Genomic DNA, 23,531 nt, shown 5'->3' on the forward strand with positions numbered 1-23,531 from the left:
CAGGCCACTTCTTTTCAAATACCTTTATTATTTAACTTCTACTCACCAGACTTGTTATCTCTAACAAATATACTCAATAAACTACCATTCTACTTCTGTATATGGAATGTGCTACTATAAAATTTGCCCTGCATAAATATTAAAATGGAAACTTCTGACTTTTGTATGTTACCCAGGAGGTTCACAGTAATTAGCTTTGACAAAAAAATTAAAGATGAAGATAATTCTAGCTGTTGGGTTTCCAGTTTATAAATATAAGAAGTATGTTCACCTGTTTTGAAGGTCTTTTTAATTCTAAATCAATGCCATTATTCAACTGTGATTGTCTAATGTACTATTATTTGGCAAGTCCTCAACATTTCTTCATCCAAGCTTGTTGAGTAATTATATTGGATTTCATTAGCGTGATCAAATACCAGCTCCCTGCTGAAATATTTGAATCTACATACACCTGTTTTCACTTGGCATGTTACTCTGATTGCAAAACTGCCCTTTGAAATAAAAAGTAACAGCAGATTTTTATGTCATTGAACAGAATGATTTCCAAAATGAAGTGACCTGAAGTGATGGTCTATTCTAGATGAATTTTTTTTGAAAGGTGTCAGTTTTTTGTTGCATGGGTTTTACCTATCACAACCTGTGATGTTTAATCAAGAAGTGTTTGTTAAATGACAGGAGATCTTTAAAGGACACAGTTCTAAGAAAATCATTAAGTGTTCAGGCTCTAGAACTAGATAAAGCTTTAATTTCTGCTTTCACCAGAACTTGGACATAGTATCTTACCTCTGAGCATCAGTATCTTTGCCTGAAAAGTACAGGTAAATAATTCTACTTGACAGAGTGGTTATGAGTATTAAAATATGTCATTTAGTGGGCTTTAAGCACAATATTTCTTCCATAATAAGTGCTCAATAATACAGGATATAGAAAACCCTCATTAATGATTATGAACTCTAAAGTAGGCATACTATTCAAAATAGCTCCTAAAATACAGTTTTTAAGTCATGATAACATTAAAGTATTTCCTCTTGGTTTCTTGAATTTTGTCTCAAAGCAGGAATTAAGTCCAAAAAGTGCAGTCACAAAGAAACTTGACATGAAGGAGCTCTGGATGAAAAGCAAATACCTATTTACTTATTAAGATTCCTAGCAAAGAAAACATCTCCATAGCTTCATGACTTACAAATTGTTGTGATTTCTTGTCCAAATGACAAAAGCGAACCTACTGTTTAAGTACAACTGCTCCCAGTTCTGAGATGATTAGAAATTTCCCCTGAGGTGTTTCATGGAGTGGCCTCGTCGGGTGCATTGTACAATGTCTTCAACAGCAGTTCTGCAGGCACATAGTGCTTCAGTTCATAAGGCTGTCTCAGCATATTTCAGTACAAGTTGGTATTATCACCCTGATGGGTAAATCTGAAACTGCAACCTTCCAAGTAAGAAACAGGGTAAAGCTCTTCTTCCAGATTAGGACAAGATGTGTTCAGCATGATCTTTCAGTAGTCCTCTATGGATATTCTGACTCTTGGCTAAGCTTTCCATAGGCATTAGAGAGTACAACTTCTACAGTATACCAGCCAGATTTATTTCAAAAGACAGCTAAGCTGAAGATAATGTTTTCTTCCTACCAAAATGGAAAGGCCTTAAAATACATCTTTTAAAAAGTAGCCTAATTTAAATCAATAAGAATTTCTATACATATACACCTTCAAAATAAGTGGTACCTATGTGTGTGTGTTTCCCCCTCTAGGCTTTACGTATTTCTACAAAGGAAAGGAGTACTGGAAATTCAACAACCAGATACTCAAAGTAGAACCTGGATATCCCAGATCCATCCTCAAGGATTTTATGGGCTGTGATGGACCAACAGACAGAGATAAAGAAGGACACAGCCCACCAGACGATGTAGACATTGTCATCAAACTGGACAACACAGCCAGCACTGTGAAAGCCATAGCTATTGTCATTCCCTGCATCTTGGCCTTATGCCTCCTTGTATTGGTTTACACTGTGTTCCAGTTCAAGAGGAAAGGAACACCCCGCCACATACTGTACTGTAAACGCTCTATGCAAGAGTGGGTGTGATGTAGGGTTTTTTTTTCTTTCTTTCTTTTCCAGGAGTTTGTGGTAACTTGAGATTCAAGACAAGAGCTGTTATGCTGTTTCCTAGCTAGGAGCAGGCTTGTGGCAGCCTGATTCAGGGCTGACCTTTCAAACCCAGAGGGTTGCTGGTCCTGCACATGAGTGGAAATACACTCATGGGGAAGCTTCCATGATGCACAGTATCTGCCGTTCTTCAGTCCTTTGTCTTTCTTTGTCATTCAGTTCTAGGCCTTTCCTCTGCACGCTCAATGCCCAGTAAATTTTCAGGATTAACTAAAGAAGAGGAAAAAAAAGAAGAAAAAAGATTCTTCTTAAAGGTTTCCAATATTATTTTTCTTCTGAAGCCTGAGCCCATATCTGGGGGAAAAAAGCAAAATGGAAAAACCCATGAATTTTTGCTTTAAAGCAAAGAAAAAAAAAATGGTTAAACAAAAAAACCCACAATTGAACTTTCAGGAAAGTGTGAAGACCCAAAACAGCTTTGTCTCCAAAGAAGATAGCTCTCTGACTGCTATGGATAGTCTCCTACACTTCATTTTTGTCAGGTGGGAGATCTGGAATACACATGCAGGACTTTAGACTGTTGGGACAGCCATTTTCCAACAAACAAGGGGCCAAAATATCTGCAATATAGTAACAGCCTTAATAATACATCCATTTTTCGTTTTATACAGCTGTTCTCAGCTATGTCCTCAATGTTTCATCACATTTATATTCATAGCTATATTCAAACAGGACCTTTTGATTGTTTTGAAGTGTTTCTAATCCCCTTCCTGCCACCTGACCCTACATCATTGTGATAATCTCCCCAAGTTGTATTAGGCCATTGCCCCAGGCCTTCCATGGGTCTGTCAGGAATATTCATTAAGAGCAAGAAGCAGTATGTCTCCAAAGTGGTTTAAAGTGACAGTTATTTTGCAAGGATATGTGACACTAGTAATACATTGGTGTAACCCTTTGAGAACTATCAGACTAGCTTTCAGAGTCTTAGGATTGTCAGTCTTGCTATCTAGTAAATTATAGAACTGGACAATGGTAAAAACAGACACAGGTTCAAGAAGTTCAGGTTTTTAAAACAGACATCCTATAATCCCATGTAATTTTTAAGTAATTTGCGGTACTACTTAAATGCGTTTATAGCAAACAGAAATGTTACTTGCCAAAATTTTTCCTGGCAAATAAAAGATATTTTATTCAGAAAATGTAAGAGTGAAATTTTATTTGAAGAACTGATTATAATAGCCTAAGTCTTTTTTTTTCCTTAGACATATTGAATTTCTGTTTTAAAATCATTGCATGAAAATTCAATTTGCCTTGGTACATGCAGTTAGCATTGCCATTTTAAAAATGACTTATAATGATGACTCTGAGATTGCATGAATATCCTCCAGTGCATTACCTATTGCATGTCAACCATAGTTCTCAAAGGGTTAGAGTGGCTTCTGGCATTTAGCCATCCATTTGATCACTGACAGAGCCAAGAGACCACCAAAGCATTTCATTGTTGAGTGTAATTTGTCCTAACAGCAGTATTGTCATTTTCATGTGACCTGCAGTGCAGGTTTGTATCAATATTTTTTTCCTAGAGAAAAGTCAGCAACTGACAGACCTCTTTATTGATTTTTAGGAGCTGCTTCTTGCAGTGAAAGGCTTTACAGCCACTGGGCTGTGAACTTATCAGAGATGGTCAGACCGAATGCACCCCATGAGTCAGACATTGGCTTTGTGTGAAAGCCAGCTTTTGAGGGGATTAGCTTTTGAAACAATGAACAGCTTGCCTTGTACTTGATTATTGATCTGTTGACTGTCATTAACAACAACTTAAACATTGTCTTCTGTGAAAATTTTCCTTGAAGAGTCCTGTTCTATGTCTTTGCCCTTTGACCTTTAACTTGCAAACTGGCACAAACTGAAGGAAATCTGGTGTTGCTTCTCCTTTGGAGTGTTAACTGTACTCTAAAACCCTAGTAAGCATGAGCTGTTTCCTTAGAGTAGAGAGAGAGAAAGAGTGTTGATGGTGGATCTGCAGATGGACACTTTGCCATTTACATGCACACTCGAAAAATGCCCTATAGGTAGAAGTGACTTTTAATTCTCCTTTAATATAATTTCAAGTCTAAATTCATCATTTTCAGTACAAATATAAAACTATAGGGGAAAAAAAAAACCTCAAAATACTTGAACGGCCAGTGTGGCTTTTATATAAAGCAGGAATTTTATACTAGTGAAAATTTCTTACTCATTTGCTAATAATACACATTTCCAGATGATTTTTAATGAGTGTAGGTACATATTCTTATTTGGAAATGGGAGAGTTTGGCTGCCTTGAATTTATATTTATACTCAACATAGCATGAAAATTAGAATGTCTTTCAGTTAAACAACATGTTTATGATTTGGTTTGGGAAAATATTTTGTAATCATGGGTGGCATGCTGCAAAGCCTTTGCAGATTGTTATTTCTTATAACCGGAACATATATAATGTAAGGATAAGAAAAAAAAGAACAGTTAAAAAAGAGGAATGGCTTTACAGCAAAACATTATGCAATGCAAACTGTATTTTGACAAGATATCAGAGATTATGTATGTGAAGGCCAAGAAAGAAAGCATGGGGAGAGGACCAAAATCAGTCCTATTGCTTTCAGTGCTTCCATTCTAGATGATGCTGATATTATAAAGAATTAGTCACTTCTACTGAGCATGGAGAACTATATACATAAGCTCACTTACACAGTGTTTGCTTATGGGAGGGTTTAATCCTTTTAGGACCTTGGTGTCAAGAAAAAAGATGTCTGGAAATCTTATTTTGCTAAACACAGAAATGAGAAACTATGTCATTTGGGGACATGGGTAAATCATTGAGGCATTCCATCAACCTGCATTAAACACTGATTTTACTTTTTTTTTAAATGAGAAAAAAACCTGAAGAAGCAATCTTTTGCCTCTTACTCATTTGTCACAATACCCTGATTCGTCATAAGACTATAAGTATATAAGGGCTAGAAAATAATCATAGTATTAAGAAAGGAAAGACCCTGTCATTGTGCTTGAATTCTGAAAATGTCATGGATAAGTGTTGGGTCATATTTACTTCAATATGAGATGAGATTTATACAATAAGAAAAGGCATATACAGCTTCTCTCTTTAATAGAATAAATTTTCAGGCTGTGAGGCTACAAGAGATAAGAAAATATTAAGTTCTATATAATCACAAACATCAAGATTCTACTTGTTTATTGTACACAGGGCACTTTGTGAGTATGGTTCCTTACTCCTCTTCCACTTGGGGTTTGGGGGAAAAAGTCTCAATCCTATTGGAATAACGAAAGAGAGAGAGACCAGTTGGTCCAGCAAATAAGAATAGTGATTCAAAAACAATGTGGAGTAAATTTCCATGGGTCAACAACATAATGTACCAAGTTCAGTATCTTATAGAAACATAAAATCTATCAAATATTTTTCATCAAACATCATTAATAGCATGGAAAGTTCAGACCTAGGATTTCTCAAAATGAAAACACATTCATGATCACAAAACATAATTCTTCTGTTTCATTATTAATACTTTAATATAAATACAAATGTAAACAAGGTAATGTTCCTTACATAAATTAACTCTATAGTTTATAATTTTAGCCAAAATTATTGTTCTATATATTATTAAGTGGACTGAAATGAAGTATTAAAATAGCCAGTCAGTCTGTATTCCCTATAAAGCAGTAAATGCACATCAAAACTGTAGAGGAGGTTATGAATTTAACTATTGACTCCTTTTAGAACAAAGTGTCTGCTGACATGGCAATCAGAACAGGTGAATACAGAAGCTCTTTACAACTGCAGAGATACCATAGATAAATTAGAGAACATTATATGATACTAGCAAAGACAACTTCTGTTATAAATCAGAGGGCGAGGCTTTTCTGAATCAGATGTAATAAATTACTAAGTAATAATTTACAGAAAATAATTACTAAGTAATAAAGGATAGAGACTGATTTACTGAAATAAGCAAATGTTACTTTTACTAGTCAGATTGCTTGTAATCTTTTTCTATTGACACAATTTGTTTCAGATACAATATACTTATTTTTATTCCCTTTCTGTGGGTGATTAAAAAATGCAATGTGGTGGATGAGAACATTGCCCAACTTCACTGGTAGTTCCAATATGTGGATGATGTGTATATACTGGATCCTAGGTATAGTAATATAATACTTCCAAGTTCTGCATATTATGCTGATATCTCTAGTATCAAATACATGCCCACACTTTGTGAATCTTACATAGAGTAACATATGTGTCCATATTGCCTAAATTCAATGTGCTATCTGAAGAGAAATGGATGTTAAAATCAAGTAGACTGAGTTAACACAAGAGTCATGAAAAGATCTTTTTTTTTTTTTTTAAGTTTTGGAATTATTTCCAGAAACTAATAAAGGCGGTGATTTAATGATAGTATTGAGTCTGTGAGATTGTAACATATACTGAAACAACCTCGTGGATGGTGGTGAAATCTTTTTCAGCAAACATAGTGAAGAGCTCATTTCATTTTTGATGCTCTCAAGAGCACATTCCAAAATATCACAGATGTCAAACAGAACATGCCGTCTAAACCGAAAATGTTAAATTCAGATAAGCTATTTCTAAATAGCTGTAAATATAAACTCAGCCAATACATGATATCACAAAAGGTTTTAAGTCAATAGTATTAAAGGATTTAATCATTCCACTGCATCTCCTGCACCTTCATGATACTGATTTATTGTGACTGTAGGTTATAACTGGCAAAGGATGTGTATCTATGTTTTAGGTTCCTTGTTGCTGAAAAGGGAACCAAAGTTACATCTGAAAAAATTTTATCAGTTATATTTTAAAAATTAGAACTTTATATAATAAACAGCAACCAGATGGAGCACCACACCATAAATCTGAAAATTAAATACTATATTTATTAAATATAATGGAAATGGAGGAAAAAGAAAAATGAGTGTTTTGTAAAATATGAAATCTTAACTACAGCACTCCTTAATACAACCGGAAATTTTACTTTAGCAAGTATAAAAATAGAGAAAAATACAATTTCAAGCTCTTCATATTAGTAATGGGTATGTGATATATCAATGTATATAATTAGTCACTGGTTTTTAGATGTTATCCTACATAAATACATCTGATAGTAATGCACTGCCTTATAGGATAAATATGTCAAAAGTTAGGTGTTCAGTAATCTCAGTTGGAAAGATATTTGTTAGAATCTCCTAAGAAAAGCCATTTCTCTAGGATAGAAATTTACCTCAGAAATCATATAACATAAACACTTGGCATAGTAGCAAAGAAGTTGCCTTAGTGTTCTAATCTCATCTAATGATAACCTTTGTCTTTCTGTCCTACTCAAATCATTTTGTATTTCCACTGGTATCATTCTGAAATGATCCAGAGATATTTCAGTTCAGATGAACAACATCAATTACAAATATCTCTTTCAATATTTTATACATATTTCTATGTTGAAACTTAAACCAATAGTATATAAAGCCTAAGAATGAACACTGATTTAAACAAACCCGACAAATTCACAAAAATTGAGTGGAAAACAGATATAAAATGTGTCACTATTCTGGTAGAATACTGATGTAGCAGCCTTCAATTTTTAGCACATAATTGGACAGCAACATGCATCTTTTTAAAAAAACAACGCTAATTCTTTATATGAAGTAAGGGTATAAAGTCATGAGTACTGTAAAACAGTACAAAACTGAAGCTCTTTTAGGAAAATGAGGGCCCACCCAGTTAATTCATGGTTAGCGCATAAGTATAAAAAAAAAGAAAGATATTTATGAAGATTTCTAAAGATTCTATGCCTTTCCAATTTAAAGAGCACTGCGTCTTAAAAATCTGTCTTATACTTACATTGGACTGGGGATAATATTCAAGTTTGCACTCAATGTGGCCTTATATTGAAGGCACACTGGGCATTGTAAGACATATACATCATAAACTAGAACGTCATGCTGATTCATAAAACTTTGCCATGTGCTCTGCTATAGAGCTGGATTTATATGCCCTTAAGAAGGGAGAAGAAAATCAATTAAATATAGATCTGAAAATATGATAATTGTATCCTGTTAGGCCACGTAGTTTCAGAGTAAGATGTCATTAACCCTTATTTCACATAGAAAAACCAGAAGGAAAGAATGGTGCAAGGAATAAAATGATTAACTTTTTGACTTACGAAGATGTTTCTTGAGTATTTTATCTACTTGGTTTTCTCCATGAAAAAAAACACATGAAATACAGACATATCTGTAGTACTTGGTCTGTAGCTAGATTTGATCCCAGGCATAACACTTTTTGACACAGGCCTTTTTATAAATGCCTCATATACGATGAAGCTTTGGTGAGATGTGACTGCATGCTAGGATGCTTTTTTCCTAGGATAGGATATGGTGCTGCTTGTACTTGCCACATTTTGTATGAATATATGTTTCTATGTTGGCCTGTCTTGCTAAGATATGGATGAATAAAGCCTGGTGTGAGCTGTCGATTTACAAAGTCACTAGAATGCATGTTTCATTTGTTCTTTCATAATGCCAGTTTGAACTTGTTCCCTCTCTATATATTGATAACCCAGTTGTGAAGGTAAAACACAATTTCCCTGAGTGACTGATTCAGTCCTTAAATCAATGTCATAATCTTTGCTACCACTGAAATAACATCACTGCGGCCACATTATTGCCCGTCTTCTCACAGCTCTTTAGTAGTACTACTACTGCCTGGGTAAAATTAGACTTGTTTTTGTTTTTGTTATTTTATTACTTCTTTTCTGTCTGAAGTGGAATATGTTATTCTTTTATATGTTCAGAAATACAAAATTTCACAATCCTAGTTATTTTGTGACTTTCAAACAAATCTGATTTCTTAACAAGGATGACTGGGTGTCTGGTTTTTCTGCTCCTCCAATTCTGAAATTATTTGTTTGCTTTCTGTGTGTCACCCCAAAATACAGATGGTTGGGAGGGATATATTGTTTTGTGTTGTCTTATGTAGTCTGTCCCCATTTTGCATTCCTTTCCATTTCTACCTTGCCCCTCTTTTTTTTACAGATTTGATTTTACCTTCTGTTTATGAAAACCAGAATTGAGCAGCACCGTATATCAGACATGGGCCCAGAAAATGTGTGTGTTCCTCAGTAATTTCCTTCACAAGTTTCATGCAAGACAGCTCCCAATCAATTTCACACATTTTCCAATCTCTTACATTGGATTCTAACTTTTTTAGAGTTATTCCCCTGAGGAAAGTGAAATGCTGAGTATGAAGGCTGTTGTCTGTTGATAAGCCAGCTAAGAAAGTTTGGTTTTGGAGAATGTATATTAAATAATTATACCAGAAAGTAAATACCATAACATAGTGTTTTGTTTAAGGTACATCATGTGTACATGAATGCCTAAAACCTCAATTCTTTGTCTATTTCCTTTTATGTGTGAATTACATAAATTATATATTATAAAGAGAGAGAATAAAAGAATAAAGTGTATTATAGTGGCAGCTTTTTGCTGCATTGGTTTTGACTGCATCAGCATTTCTACTGTGGACCTCTATTTTCAGGGGTTTTAGAGACTCACCCAAAAAAATTTGCTTCAGGCTTAAAATCTTGAAAGATTTTTTTTTTTAGGTATATAATTTTAAACAAAGATATCTTGTTTTTATAGGGAGGAAATAAATGGAGTTTACTAGTTCAAATTTGTGCTACTATAACTTTTAATAAACCTAATTTTTAGCAAAAACATAGTCCATAGTCTATTGATGATTTTTTAAAAGAATCAATTATTGATATTGAGAAAATTGCCTGCTTCATCAGAGTAGTAATATATCTTCAAGATGTTTTAAAATCTGTATATCTATATTAACATTATCTTGATTCCAGTAGTGGATCAGTATGATAATGAACACAATTTATTCCACCCATATGAGCTATCTCGTAATATAGATTTGGAAATACATACTGTGTGTGTGTATGGAGTGTGTGTGTATGTATGCATGTGTGTGTATATACATACACATACATATTTAAGATACAGATTAAAGGGAAAAAGCTCCCATAAATTTAGTTTGTCAAATAAATACCATATGGTATATTAAAAAATAATTGCACATACATTTGTCTTTCAGAGCCAGAATGAGATGCAAGCAATTGCAAAGGAAAGTTGTCTCTTGGGTAAATAGTAGACATTTTATAGCTTGTTATGAAAATCATTTTTCCTTTCTATATTGTGGTTATGGGAAATTAAAAGAATGTAATACATAAGATTAATGTAGACTTTAAATAATATTAAAACATGAAGCAGAGAGAAACACTAAGAAATTAAATATTTAGGCTATTATCTCTTGGTTGTCTGACAATACTTTGCCTTTATTTTAATTCCCCATGATATTTTCAGTTATGGAGAGGATATTAACATGTAACTTTGAGCTTTTGGATTGTTCACATTACACTCAACACTACTTCATTAAGTTTCTGATAATATGTAGTCTTCTGTGTGTAAGGAAAGAAATAAATAACACATTTATTTGCTGAATGAGCTTTAAGGTTTGCAAGTTGTTAGTGGTTTTGGTTTGGGTTTTTTTTTTTTTCCCCCACATAGGATTCTATACATTTATAACATCTTAAATCTGGCATATATATATATATTTTTTTTTTTTCAGATAGCTTCTACTGACAAACACAAAGCTTGTTTGTGTGCAAATATAAGGCTAAATAAATGGTGCTAAAGTGTATTATGACTGTCAGATATAATCAGGCAAAATTTTGTGGTGCTTAATTTTTTCATTGATTTTATTGATCAATGCATTGAACAGTGTTTATTATTCACAAGTTGTCTTTTATTAGTAAATCAAGGCCTCATAGCACATTGTTAAATAAAATGGTTGACTAGTCTATGTAACAGCTCACCAAGCTACTATCTCTTCAACTCCTTATAATGTTGCGTCATTAAAGGTCAAGGGGTCATGCTATTAATCTCATCGCTGTAGACCATTAACATGACTGAACTTTTCCACAAAGTACTTATGTTTACAATGCTATAACCCTTTGACTGCTGCGGCAACCTTTAACCACACAAATGTCACAAGCTAGAATCATCAGCATGGTTCTTGCCATGGCAATCAAAGAGTTAAGGGCTGTGCAGTGATTTGTTTTGTATTTATTAATTTATATTTATTTTGTTTCCATTCAAGGAGGGAATTTTGGGTGGGGCAGTTTTTGTCTGCTGTAAGTGTCTTAACCTAGGGAAGGGTTAAATGGCTTTTTATACTATTGCATCTTCTGTATTTACCATCAATTCATTGTGTTGTAATTAAAAAAAAAACTGTCAATAAATAAGAGAAAAGAAAAACAGTTCATAGACATTGTGGTTTTACTCAATGAATGATATATATACATTTATAACTAATATGGAAGTTGTAATCTATAGCAGTAGACTTTATTACCTATTTCTTCCTAATCGATATGAAACAAAATGAAAATTCTTAAGAAATTTAGGCCAAAACTTCCTGTGTTTCTCTGAATGAGCAAGTATATTAAACTTGCCATATCAACTGGAGAATTATTTAACTAACTAGATGCATGTGAAGGGCCAAGGAGAGGAGCAGGAAGCATTACTGCATCATATATATTTCAGGCAAGTAACCATGAACACAGAATATGTTAAGACTTCATCACTACCTAACAAGAATAAGATTAATTTTTGGATAGGTGAATAGAATTTATTGTTTAAAGTCATACATCATGATTGTCTAGGTAAATTTAATCAAAGTAGTTAATTTTTGTGTCAAAAGTCTTTGACAGGATCCCATTTAAGAACTTTTTTTTTTTTCAAATAATAGGACTACAGTAAAGGATGGCCATGAATAAAGAGCTGACTCATAAAAAACATAAGCAAAGGTAAACATTTCCATATCTACATTTTCATAAATTATTTTGAACACAGGATCAACTATTAAATATCTTACAACATCAAACAATGTAAAAGAGGAGAGCTGAAGCAAGGTAGCTAAGACAATCATAAGGGATTTAATTGTCTGAAGTAATAAACAGTAGACTAGAGTGACAGAGAATTGTTTGTGTTCAGTTCTTTGAAATCTGCTTCTAAGGTTCATCCCTGAGAACTGGCAAAGGAGTTTAAAGGAAGTCTCACAGATAAGAGTTGTTGGACTTTTGGAACATGTCTGCCCATAAGAACCTAAAAGGTTAGACAAGCAACAATTTGTATTTGTATTTGTTGTATTTGTCGAAGGCTTTTAAACAAAAGATAACCTTTATTTTTATAAGGCTGTCAACATGAAACCATAAATAATCAGGCAGAATTCAAGAATAAATATTCCTTGGGATGCCTGGGTGGCTCAGTGGGTTAAAGCCTTTGCTTTCAGCTCAGGTCATGATCCCGGGGTCTTGGGATCGAGCCCCGCATCGGGCGCTCTGCTCAGCGGGGAGCCTGCTTCCTCCTCTCTCTCTGCCTGCCTCTCTGCCTACTTGTGATCTCTGTCTGTCAAATAAAAAAATAAAATCTTAAAAGAAAATAAAAGAATAAATATTCCTCGTTTTTATTATCAAAGAGAAAAAAAACAAACCAGAAAATAGCGACCTAATCCAGTAAAGTATTTTTCTTCCATACCTGAATTTTATTTATTTAATATCAAAATATAGTATTATGTGACCTATCTTGCATGATTGTTGCCACAATCAAGGACCAAACTAAAATGACACCAGCATGCTATGGAAACATAAATACTACTGAGGTGAGTGACAACATTTGCATATTTTAAATCTTTTACACAAAGTATTTGAATGGGCATAACTTCAACCCAGTTTGATGCCCTCTTCTTCCTCTTCCTTCTCCTCCTTACCTCCACCTCCTCTCTCTCTTCTTTCCCCCCACTTAATTGTTCTATTCCTTGAAAATATAGATATAATTCACTTCTATCATGTGTTCTTTATACTCGTTCTTTACTTATAATTTTGTGGCACTCCTTACACTTATTTCTTTAAATTTAAATAATATATTTATAACTAAATCTAGTCTGATTCCCTATATTACCTGGCTTCTTAAGAGTATTTAATACTGATAGTAACTCTGCTATTAATACTTCTGTTCCCCTAGTCAGGTCCTATTAATTTCTTATTCCTTTTCTATACCTATAGTCTGCTACAGAAGCTAGCTCATAGTCAGTGCTCAGGAAAATGTTGGCTTCTAGATATTAGGGCTTAAAAATATTTCTCCATATCATATCTAACTTTTTAAACTAATTCTTGTTAATTTATGTAAGTCCCCTTTATGATCTTAATCTCCTTTATTCTACACCCTCTCCTGGACCCTTCTGCATAGACATGGCTTTAGCTTTGTGGATAGGATGTCTCAAAAATCCAGACTGACAATTTCCACCCACTTGCTGGACCCACTAATCTGGATTTTTCTTCTGCTTCCCACATTCAATCTGCTAAATATAAAGAATCAACATCCCTTTTTCCCCAAAATAAGAATGCTTCCTTCTGAATTATTTATTAATGCACTAAATTCTCTTATCCATGAAAATATTGTGTTCTTGGCCTTTCCCTTTCCCTTTGCCTCTGATGTCCCCCTTTTGATATTTATTACGTCTATGAATTCTGCCTCAACGGTATTATTGGCATCTCATTTCTCTTTGACATTCTTGTTCTAGTTAGGGTTCATAACTGAATCTTCTTGCTTAACTCAATCTCTTTCTTTTCTAGCCTATTTACACATTCCTGGCAGAACAATCTTTCCAAATTAGAGTTTGAATCATATCTAAGATTTTATTATTAAAACAAAGATTTTATAAGAAGACCTTTAAAAATCTACTTTTAACTTGCTTTTCAAACTTTTTCACCAGTATCTATTTTTATACCCAAACCATCCAAATATTTGCTACCCCTCATCTATAGTTTGGCTCATGCAAATTTGAATTTCCACTTTTCCCTTCCTTATCTTCCCTGATCTCACTGAACAGGTAAAATTCCACCAACTTTGAAACCTCGTCTTATCTCCTTGCATTTGTTTTGCTTAGAGTGACCCCAGTATAATTATTAATATTGCACCCCCTCCTTCTCTTTGGAAATCTTCCAGTTTTAATAGTAAGTTATATGATCATACTCATGCAACTTTTAAGGCAAAATCTATAATTTTATGTGAATTTAAGCCATTATTCCTTATGAATGTCTAAGCTCTTAGGAACTGCATTCTTCTTGTTTTGTTTGTTTTGTTTGCTTTGTTGGTCCCCCCTGTAGCTTCTAATTCAGTGCCTTGAATGAAGAAGCTCTAGAAATGCTTACTACACTAAATCAAATGGTATTTTTAAATTCTGTTATTACAGAAGTTTTATTTTGCTTCATTATATATTCTCTAACCTGTTTTCTAGGAGTTTTTTGAATAAAGATATTTTAAAGTATTTATTTCCAAGATAAAATCTTTTAAGCAGTTGATTCTTTCCAAGGCATTACTTTTTTCCAGAGCTCTTTAAATATTGTTTATTAAATCATAAAGAAAGCCTCAAGCTTAGGCTAACTTTTTTTTTTTTTTAATATGTATCTTTTACTTCAACTAAACACCTTTTCAACCAGAGGAAATTTTCCAGCAACAGTAGCCAAGTAAAAGTGGGAAGATTGTTTGGGAGGCACCAGTGATTAGAGAACAGTTATCAGGACTTAAAATATTAAAAAAAACGTGGGGTGCCTGGGTGGCTCAGTCAGTTAAGTATCTGATTCTTGATCTTAGCTCAGGTCTTGATCTCATGGTTGTGAGTTCAAGCCCCATGCTGGGCTCCACACTGGGCATGGAGCCTACTTAAAAAAATAAAAATAAAAATAAAATACTCAAAATATCAAATTCTTCTTACTCAAATGTGTACACAGATATAAGAGAAATGGTTATTCATTTTCTTATATTCCCTTACAAAAGAGACAAGGTAAAAAAAACTTTGAAATAGTAACCATTCTGCCTTCCTGAAGGGAAATGCAGTTCAAATTCTTGCAGGGTTAGTGTTGGGTCTATAGGATAGGATGTCGACATAGTACTCAATATGGAAGATAAGTAAGTTTGGTGACAGGGGTTCAAAAAGGAAAGAATCAAGTCACAGACAAAAGGAAAGATACAGATAAATAGTTCAACAGCAAGAAACAGATTTTTTAAAAAATTATTTGTTGGGGCACCTGGGTGGCTCAGTGGGTTAAAGCCTTTGCCTTCAACTCAGGTCATGATCTCATGGTCCTGGGATTGAGCTCCCCGCCCCCCCCCCCCCCACCCAACTATCCAACTCTCTGCTTAGCAGGGAGCCTGCTTCCTCCTCTCTCTCTGCCTGCCTCTCTGCCTACTTGTGATCTCTGTGTGTCAAATAAATTTAAAAAATAAAAAATTTTAAAAAGCAACTCTGAAAATAGCTGTGAAATTCTTCCCTATTAAAAAAAAAAAAAAATTATTTGTTGCTTAGAGCAGTTATTGGGCCCTTACACTAACAATAGCTTTCACCAAAGAATGCTTTATAGATTTTACCTGGCATGTAACATGTGTCTAAAAGCATTAGCAACACTTTCAGGTCAAATGATGAATCAGGAACAGGCATATAATTTCACTTCCTCCAAAGCCCTACTAAAACTATAGGAAATAGATCTTTTCTTTTTTTTTTCTTTTCTTTTCCTCTCTTCTTTTTCCTTTCCTTTCCTCCCCTCCCCTCTCCTTTCATTTTTTTTTTTTTTTTTCTCCAAAAGACTTAGGAAAAGGGAATACAGGAGAGAAGACCAACACCAACATTTGGGAAGCTGGAAAAAAGAGGACATCTGGTAACTGGCTTAACAGACCCAAGGAGTCATATAAACTGTCAGGAGCAGAGAACAACCTCAAAATACATCACATAGAATGTAGAAGGCTCAGGGAATGGAAGCACCAAGTAGCTGTGGAAATGAGGTGAACAAAACTGAATAAAGTAGAACTAAATACCGTTTATAGGAAACAGTTAAATACCCTAGGTCCTGTCCAGGCCTCCCTGCCTTTGGGCAACTGTTCTTCCTCTCACCAGCCAATAACTCAAGGTTTGTTCTGTGGAGATGGTAAAAGAAGGTCTCTGAATTGGGGAATGCCAGTGTTCTCTACCAAAAAGAGAAGATTAAATGAACTTCCATATTTGGAATGTTAATATAGGCACCTTCCAGACTTCGTCTGCTTCATCATTGGGATGTCATCAGCTAGTTTGGGGGAGAATTTGTTGTTGCTGTTTTCTTTTCTTTTCTTTTCTTTTTTTTTTAAAGATTTTATTTATTTATTTGACAGAGAGAAATCACAAGTAGATGGAGAGGCAGGCAGAGAGAGAGAGAGAGGGAAGCAGGCTCCCTGCTGAGTAGAGAGCCCGATGCGGGCCTTGATCCCAGGACCCTGAGATCATGACCTGAGCCAAAGGCAGCGGCTTAACCCACTGAGCCACCCAGGCGCCCGTTGCTGTTTTCTTTAGGGGAAAAAAAAATGGAATACTCTTCTCTGGTAAGTCGGATCAATCCAAGAGGAAAAACAATAAAATATGCAATATTTTGCTTCCCCAACAAAAGGCCAGCAAGATTACCCTTTATTAAAGTTCATACTGACAAGTCCCACCCATACAGTCAGTGTTTCCTATTAGTTTTTTGTTTCCTCCTGTGAAACAGGATCAGACAACTGAGGATTTCTGGGCATCTAAAGGAAAGTTCAAACAACCATAGTGACCCAAAGAAACAAACACACACAAAAATAACAAGAAGGAAAGAGACTGCATCATTAAAAAAAACTTTCAAAACAATCATTATCTCTTAGAGGGAACAATTTTTAAAATAATTTGCATAGAAATTAAAACTTGATAGGAAAATTAAAAACTCAATAAACTAGAAGCAAAGTTAAGTTTTTTTCTTCCCGTGTTTCATTTCTCAGCTATACAATATCCTCCACTAAATAATGAGAAATCCAAGATAATACTGCATTCAGAAGAACAGGATTTTCAACAAAAGGAAGAAAGAGGTAAAGGGATTATCCAAAAGGGTGGTGAGGGACTCCTGGATTATAGTGGTGCACCAGTCATAAAGACAAGCAGTTCACACTGGAGCAGGGAGACCAAGAGAGAAGCATGTTAACGACTCCATCTTCATGACTTTTGTCATTGTGCCACCTTTTCCAACCTATGAAACTATGTGCAATGTGCTCCTTTGGAACATGAAAATAAATGAAGAATACTAACACATAAGATCTGAGGAATAGAGATTCCATTTTTTGAGAAATTCAAAGAAATTTCCTACAATAACACAAAGATAGATCCTGAAATAACAGGCCTAGAGAACAGCTAGTCTAAATAGGAGAAATGGATAACTCTAGTACGGGTGCGTGTGTGTGTGTGTGTGTGTGTGTATTCATAAATAAACACAAAATGAAACCAACAGATTACTTGATGTGATTGACTTTGTGGGAAATTGTACCTAGACTTAAGAATAATAAGCAATAGATAAAGAATGAAGCAATTGTAAAAACTAGGCAAATATTAATTTAAGGAACAGTTTTAAAAAATTGAAATATAGGTCCGGTTCAGTGCTCAGTTCTGAATAGATACAGGCATGATAATGTAAAAATTGAACCTTTAATCAAAAACTCTAATAAACTATATTTAGAGGATGAAGGAGGGGAAGCAGGGGAGATGACAAAGGAAGACAGTTTAGTCTTCATCTAACATAATAGGAAATCAAGAGATGATGTCTAAAACTGATTTAAAGTACATCCGTATTACTTAGAAATAATGAGGTGTTCAATTCCAGAAAGAAAAAAAAATTAGCCAAAAACATTAAAAGAGGCTTAGAGAAGAGGAGAGTGGGATAAGGGTGGGAATGCTTGTAATTACTATAGTGTTATTTCAGCATTAAATGATGTTTTAAATGACTTAATGGCATTAATCCAATAATACAAAGTTTAAGTGAAAGCACAAAATCTATCTATGGTCAGCAAGTCCAAAATTTGCTTGAACGTAAGGATGCTCTGCCCATGACTCCACTGCTTTTCCTCTGCCTCTGGACATTAATCATATTAATTTGACTGCAGTTTTTCTTTTCACCCACTTCCACTCTCCACCGTTCTTTTGTAGCATTTGTGGTCCCTCCCTTGGCAGAGAAAAAAGGGAGTGATGAAAATCTTGGCAACCCTTTTCAAGGACACTTGACCCTTGCCTTAGAGAGATACTTGGTCAAATGTTTTTGGATGATAACAGCTTAGGAAAGATAGATGTTTCAGTTTATTGAGTGTAAAAAATATTTGTCAGAGGAAGGGTTAGTGGAGTAATAGTAAAATTAAACTAGAACAGGATGTCAACCAACTCTAGGTCATATGTCCTACCAGAAAGTACGAATCCTGAAGAAATAGGTAACATTCAAGATCTGATACAAATTTTTGTAGGCTCTAAAGAAATACTTACAGCTTTTAACATGTTATATGTCAATTTAATGGTGTTACAGTGAAATGATAAATTATTCTTTCTGAAAAGATGACTATTGGTTCACTTGTCTGTTCCTTTGGTATTAAATCTTTACTACATTTTAAATATTACCTAGGACAGAGAATAGGATATGCAAAGTATGGGAGTCAACTTTCCTAAGTTATTGTACCTCACTGTAATTAGCATATTATATAACCTAAGATATAGAGCACAATGTAACATAACATATGATAGGTCATATGAAAAATCTTGTAATTTTACAGGTATAACAAAATCATGAGAGAATCTCTATGGTGACTCTATTTGGGATTATCATGAAAGACTTTATAAAAAGGGTAATGCATTTTAAAAAGTAGGAAAGTAGCATTTTAGGCAAAAGTTATAATTTCTAGATAGCCATACAAGTATAGGAGAGCATAGCACATTTGTAAAAAAAAAAAAATTAATTATTCTGGAACTGGGCCCCATGGACATGAAGGAGAATTATAAAAAATAAGTTCAAAGATTTAGGCAAGTGCTAGATCATGAAAGGATGTGATGCCTCTGAATATTTTTTGCCCAGCCTACTTGGTGATTCTATGACCTACCAACTACCCTTTCAATGCATTTTTTTTTTTAAATAAAATCAGGCAGACTTATGCTATTTTTTCCATTTTCATTCAGTGTATGTAAACTAAAACAAATGAAAAACCAGTCCACCAATTTCTCTAACTCCTCACCCCTGCCTCTTGCAACCACTAATTTGTTCTCTATTAGCTATGAGCTTCGTTTTTTCACTTGTTTTTCAGATTCCACATACAAGAGAGATCACTCAGTGTTTGTCTCTCCCTGCCTGATTTACTTCCCTTAGGATAATGCCTTTAAGGTCCATCCATGTTACAAATGGCAAGAGTTCAATCTTTTTTATGGCTGAATAATATTCTATTATATATATGTGTGTGTGTGCGCGCGCGCAAATTTTAAGATTATTCTATTTCTGTGAAAAATATCATTAGAATTTTGATAGGGATAGCACTGAATCTGCAGTTTGCTTTGGGTAATACCGACATTTTAACAATACTAATTCTTCCAATCCATGAGCACAGAATACCTTTCCATTTATTTGTGTGTTCTTCAATTTATTTTATTAATATTTTGTTTTCAATATATAAGTCTTTTATCTCCTTTTTTATAATTAATTACTAGGTTTTTTTTCAGTGCAATTGTAAATTGGATTATTTTCTTAATTTTTCTATCTGATAATTATTGATGTGAAGAAATGCAACAGATTTTTGTGTAGATTTCATATCCTACAACTTTACTGAATCTCTTATTAGTTCCAACAGTTTTATGATGGAGCCTTTAGGATGGAGCCTTTAGTCTTTATATGCATCATGTCATCTGCAAACTTCAAAAGTTTTACTTCTTCCTTTCCAGTTTGGATGTTTATTAGTTTTACTGCATAATTTCTCTGATTAGGACTTCCAATACTATATTGAATAAAATTGGCAAGAGTAGACATCCTTCTCTTCTTCTTGAACTCAGAGGAAAATCTTTCAAGTTTTCACCATTGAGTGTGATGTGGGCTGTGGACTTGCATGCAGGCTTCATTATGTTAATGTACATCTCCTCAATATCCATTTTTTGGAAGAGTTTTTATCATAAATGGATGTTGAATTTTGTGAAACAATTTTTCGGCATTTATTGAGATGATCATATGATTTTCATCTTTATTTTGTTTATGTGGTGTATCACACTGATTTGCAGAAGCTAACCATCCTTGCATCCCTGCAGCAAAGCCTATATGACTGTGGTGTACGATTCTTTGAATATGTATTGTTAAATTCAGTTTGCAAATATTTTGTTGAGGATTTTTGCATCTGTGTTCATCAGTGATATTGGTCTGTAATTTTCTTTTTTGTGTTGTGGTGTCCTTGTCTAGTTCTGGTAATGCTGGCCTCACAAAATGTAATTGGAAGAGTTCTCCTTAGCCTATTTATTTTTTGAATAGCCTGAGAAAAATTGGTATTACTTCATGTTTAAATGTGAACCCATTTGTCCTGGACTTTTGTCTGTTCAGATTTGCTATTTCATATTGATTCAGTCTTGGCAGGTTCTCTGTTTCTAAGAATGTATTCATATCTTCTAGATTGTCCAATTTGTTTGTATATACTTGTTTATTATAGTCTCTTATTTCTGTGGTATTAGTCTAACATCTCCTCTTTCATTTCTGACTTCATTTATCTGAGTCCTTTCCTTTTCTTGAGTTGTCTAGCTCAAAGTTTGTCAATTTTGTGTATCTTTTCAAAGAACTAGCTCTTAGTTTCATTTATCTTTTCCATTGTCATTTTGGTCTCTATTTCATTTATTTCTGCTCTTTTTTATTTCCTTCCTTCGTAACTTTGGGCTTCATTTGTTCTTCTCTTTCTAGTTCCTTGAGGTGTAAAGTTAGGTTGCTTATTTGAGACTTTTCTTGTTTTTCAACATAGGCAAGAACTTCCCTCTTAAACTGTTTTTGCTGCATCCCATAAATTTTGGTATGTTGGATTTCCATTTTCATTTGTCTCAGAAATTTTATTATTTCTGTTTAATATCTTCTTTTGCCCACTGGTTATTCAGTAGTATGTTGTTTAATCTCCACGCATTTGTGAATTTTCCAGTTTCTTCATATAATTATTTTTTAGTTTCATACCACTGTGATCAGAAAAGATACTTGATATTATTTGAATCTTCCTAAAATTATTAAGACTTATTCTGTGCTGTAACATATGACCTTGAAAAACGTTCCATGTACACTTGAGAATAATATATATTCTGTTGCTTTTGGATAAAATGTTCTTTAAATATCTGTTAAGTCCATCTGGTCTAACATGCCATTTAAGGCTTATGTTTCCTTATTGATTTTCTGTCTGGATGATCTGTCCATTGATATAAGTTGGGTATTAAAGCTCCTTACTATTGTATTGCTGTCTATTTCTCCACAGTGGTTTTTTTAGCCATTCTACTAATACCCTTGAGTGAAACAGTCATTGGTGGTAGAAGCTTAGTGAGATAGGAGAATTGGGAATGGTTTATCTGAACTAATTAGACAATGAATAGTGAAAATTATTTTAAAGAGATATATATTTGATACCTAATGGAAAATAGAGGCAAATAATCAAATTATCACCTACTTTACCTGGAATAAGGTACAACTGAAGGCAAGGCTTCAGAAGACCCCGTTGCTACTACTACGTAGCTATATGAAGACATGAAGGACATTAAAACAGTAAGCTAAAGATTTTACTTCTAATATCATATGAAAGCTTAAAGAATGAAAATTGTAAGTTATATTCATATTTTCTTGGCTTAGGCATTTACCGAAAACTAAGGACTTCCTATGAATTTCTTAATTTTTGCAATCACAGGTTTGAGTGAACTAAATATGTTGCCAGATTTCAATATCCATTAATTCACAGCTTCATTAGATATATTACATAAAATGGAAGGTTGGGTTAGTAAAAAACAGAACTATAGTCATTGAAAATGGAGGCTTTATGGTATTCAGAGTATTCTCAAATTTCCAGTCTACTATAACCTTAAGTATCTCCCTTCCCCACCTTAATTGTCTCCAGATCTAAAAACTAGAGTCATATTCTAACATGCCCTAAGGAAGAATTAATTATAACGCCAAACACAGGAGGAAACAGGTTATATACCAAAGTTACAAAATTTAGCTACTTTATGCATCCAGGTTCCAGGGAATATGTATGAGAATGGATTCTGAAGGTGCCGGACCAAAAAGGGAATAATATATTTTTTAACTGGCTAAATTTAGCAATATGGTTTAATTACTAGAGGTTCTATAACAAATGAACTAGATCAAGCAGCAGGGAATATTGTACAACTGGAATCAAGATTGGTTCCATAACTGATGATGAGATGCCACAAATTCCTTGGTATGATAAAGAAAAAGGATCTGAAGACTTAGTAAGATGGAATGTTGGGGTAAATATATCACACGTGACTCACTCAACCACACCCAAACATAATCCCAGATGAGGGCCCAGAAGGCTGTCTTTGTGAAAGGAGGAGCATTATCCACTTTGAAAGAACTATTTAGTGGTTATTCCCCACTAAGTCAGAAAGCTAGTAAGATAAACTATAGATGAAAATGGTTTGCTATTTCAATGAAGATTCTATTACTGTTTCAATGATAGAATTCGAGAATGGAAAAGCCTAAGTAACAGTAAATGATCACCAGAGGCATAAGGGGTGTGTGGTTACCATTAAAATCAGTGGATCTCTGGAGGTAGCTATTTACTCATAAAAGTCCCTGAGAGCAAAATAAAGATCATCCCATAAAGTTCTATCTGAAGTGAAGGACTGAAAAAATAATAAACCTGGTGAACAGAGGCCTGACTGAAGCCTCATTAGAGATCTAGAGCTTTCACAGTTGACCTGAATCAGTTTTTAGACCTGAACTGTTCATAGAGTCAAGATCTATAGAAATAAAAATGAAGCATCTGCTTACCCTTGAGGAAGAACCTCACAATTGTGATGGTGAATCTTTCCTTTTCCCTTTCCTAAAGGCCATTTTCCAGCATAAACATGTTCCAGAGTAAGATAAAGATAAAGAGCTAGTCTTTTCATGGATATTTTAACACTGACTTTGCTCTAACCCAAATTCCTAGGGATCAAAATAGCAACTCTGAACTTCTAGGCAGGTATCTAATGGAAAGAGATTTTGATTCAAGGTAGCCCCAAAAGGATCACAGCATATACTATAGTTATTTACATAATGAACTGGGAATATTACCTATAGTATTTGATAGTCTTTTCTTGGGTATCCATCTAAGTGAAGAGTGATTATAATAAATACGACCCAGTGGAAGATCCCAGGGTGCCCTATTCATACAAAAATTAAAACTATATCTCTGGAATAATGCATTAAAAACTTAA

The 23,531-nt window shown here is 34.1% G+C and overlaps 1 protein-coding gene across 2 annotated transcripts in view; it reads left to right on the forward strand.

The window, feature by feature from the left end:
- Positions 1-12,450, forward strand: part of MMP16 (matrix metallopeptidase 16) — a 294,522-nt gene extending 282,072 nt beyond the window's left edge. The window contains exon 10 of one of the 2 annotated variants that reach the window (XM_045063143.1): positions 11,988-12,450. In XM_045063143.1, the coding sequence (XP_044919078.1) occupies positions 11,988-11,998 (11 nt within the window). In that variant the 3' untranslated portion in view covers positions 11,999-12,450. Of the gene's footprint in view, positions 1-1,750; positions 11,500-11,987 lie in introns of those variants that run through there. The other variant, XM_004766971.3, reaches the window with a different exon arrangement.
- The last annotated feature ends 11,081 nt before the right edge of the window (positions 12,451-23,531 follow it).

Source organism: Mustela putorius, unplaced genomic scaffold (assembly GCF_011764305.1).
Source record: "Mustela putorius furo isolate JIRA1106 unplaced genomic scaffold, ASM1176430v1.1 tig00003846_pilon_pilon_pilon, whole genome shotgun sequence".
NCBI lineage: Eukaryota > Metazoa > Chordata > Mammalia > Carnivora > Mustelidae > Mustela > Mustela putorius.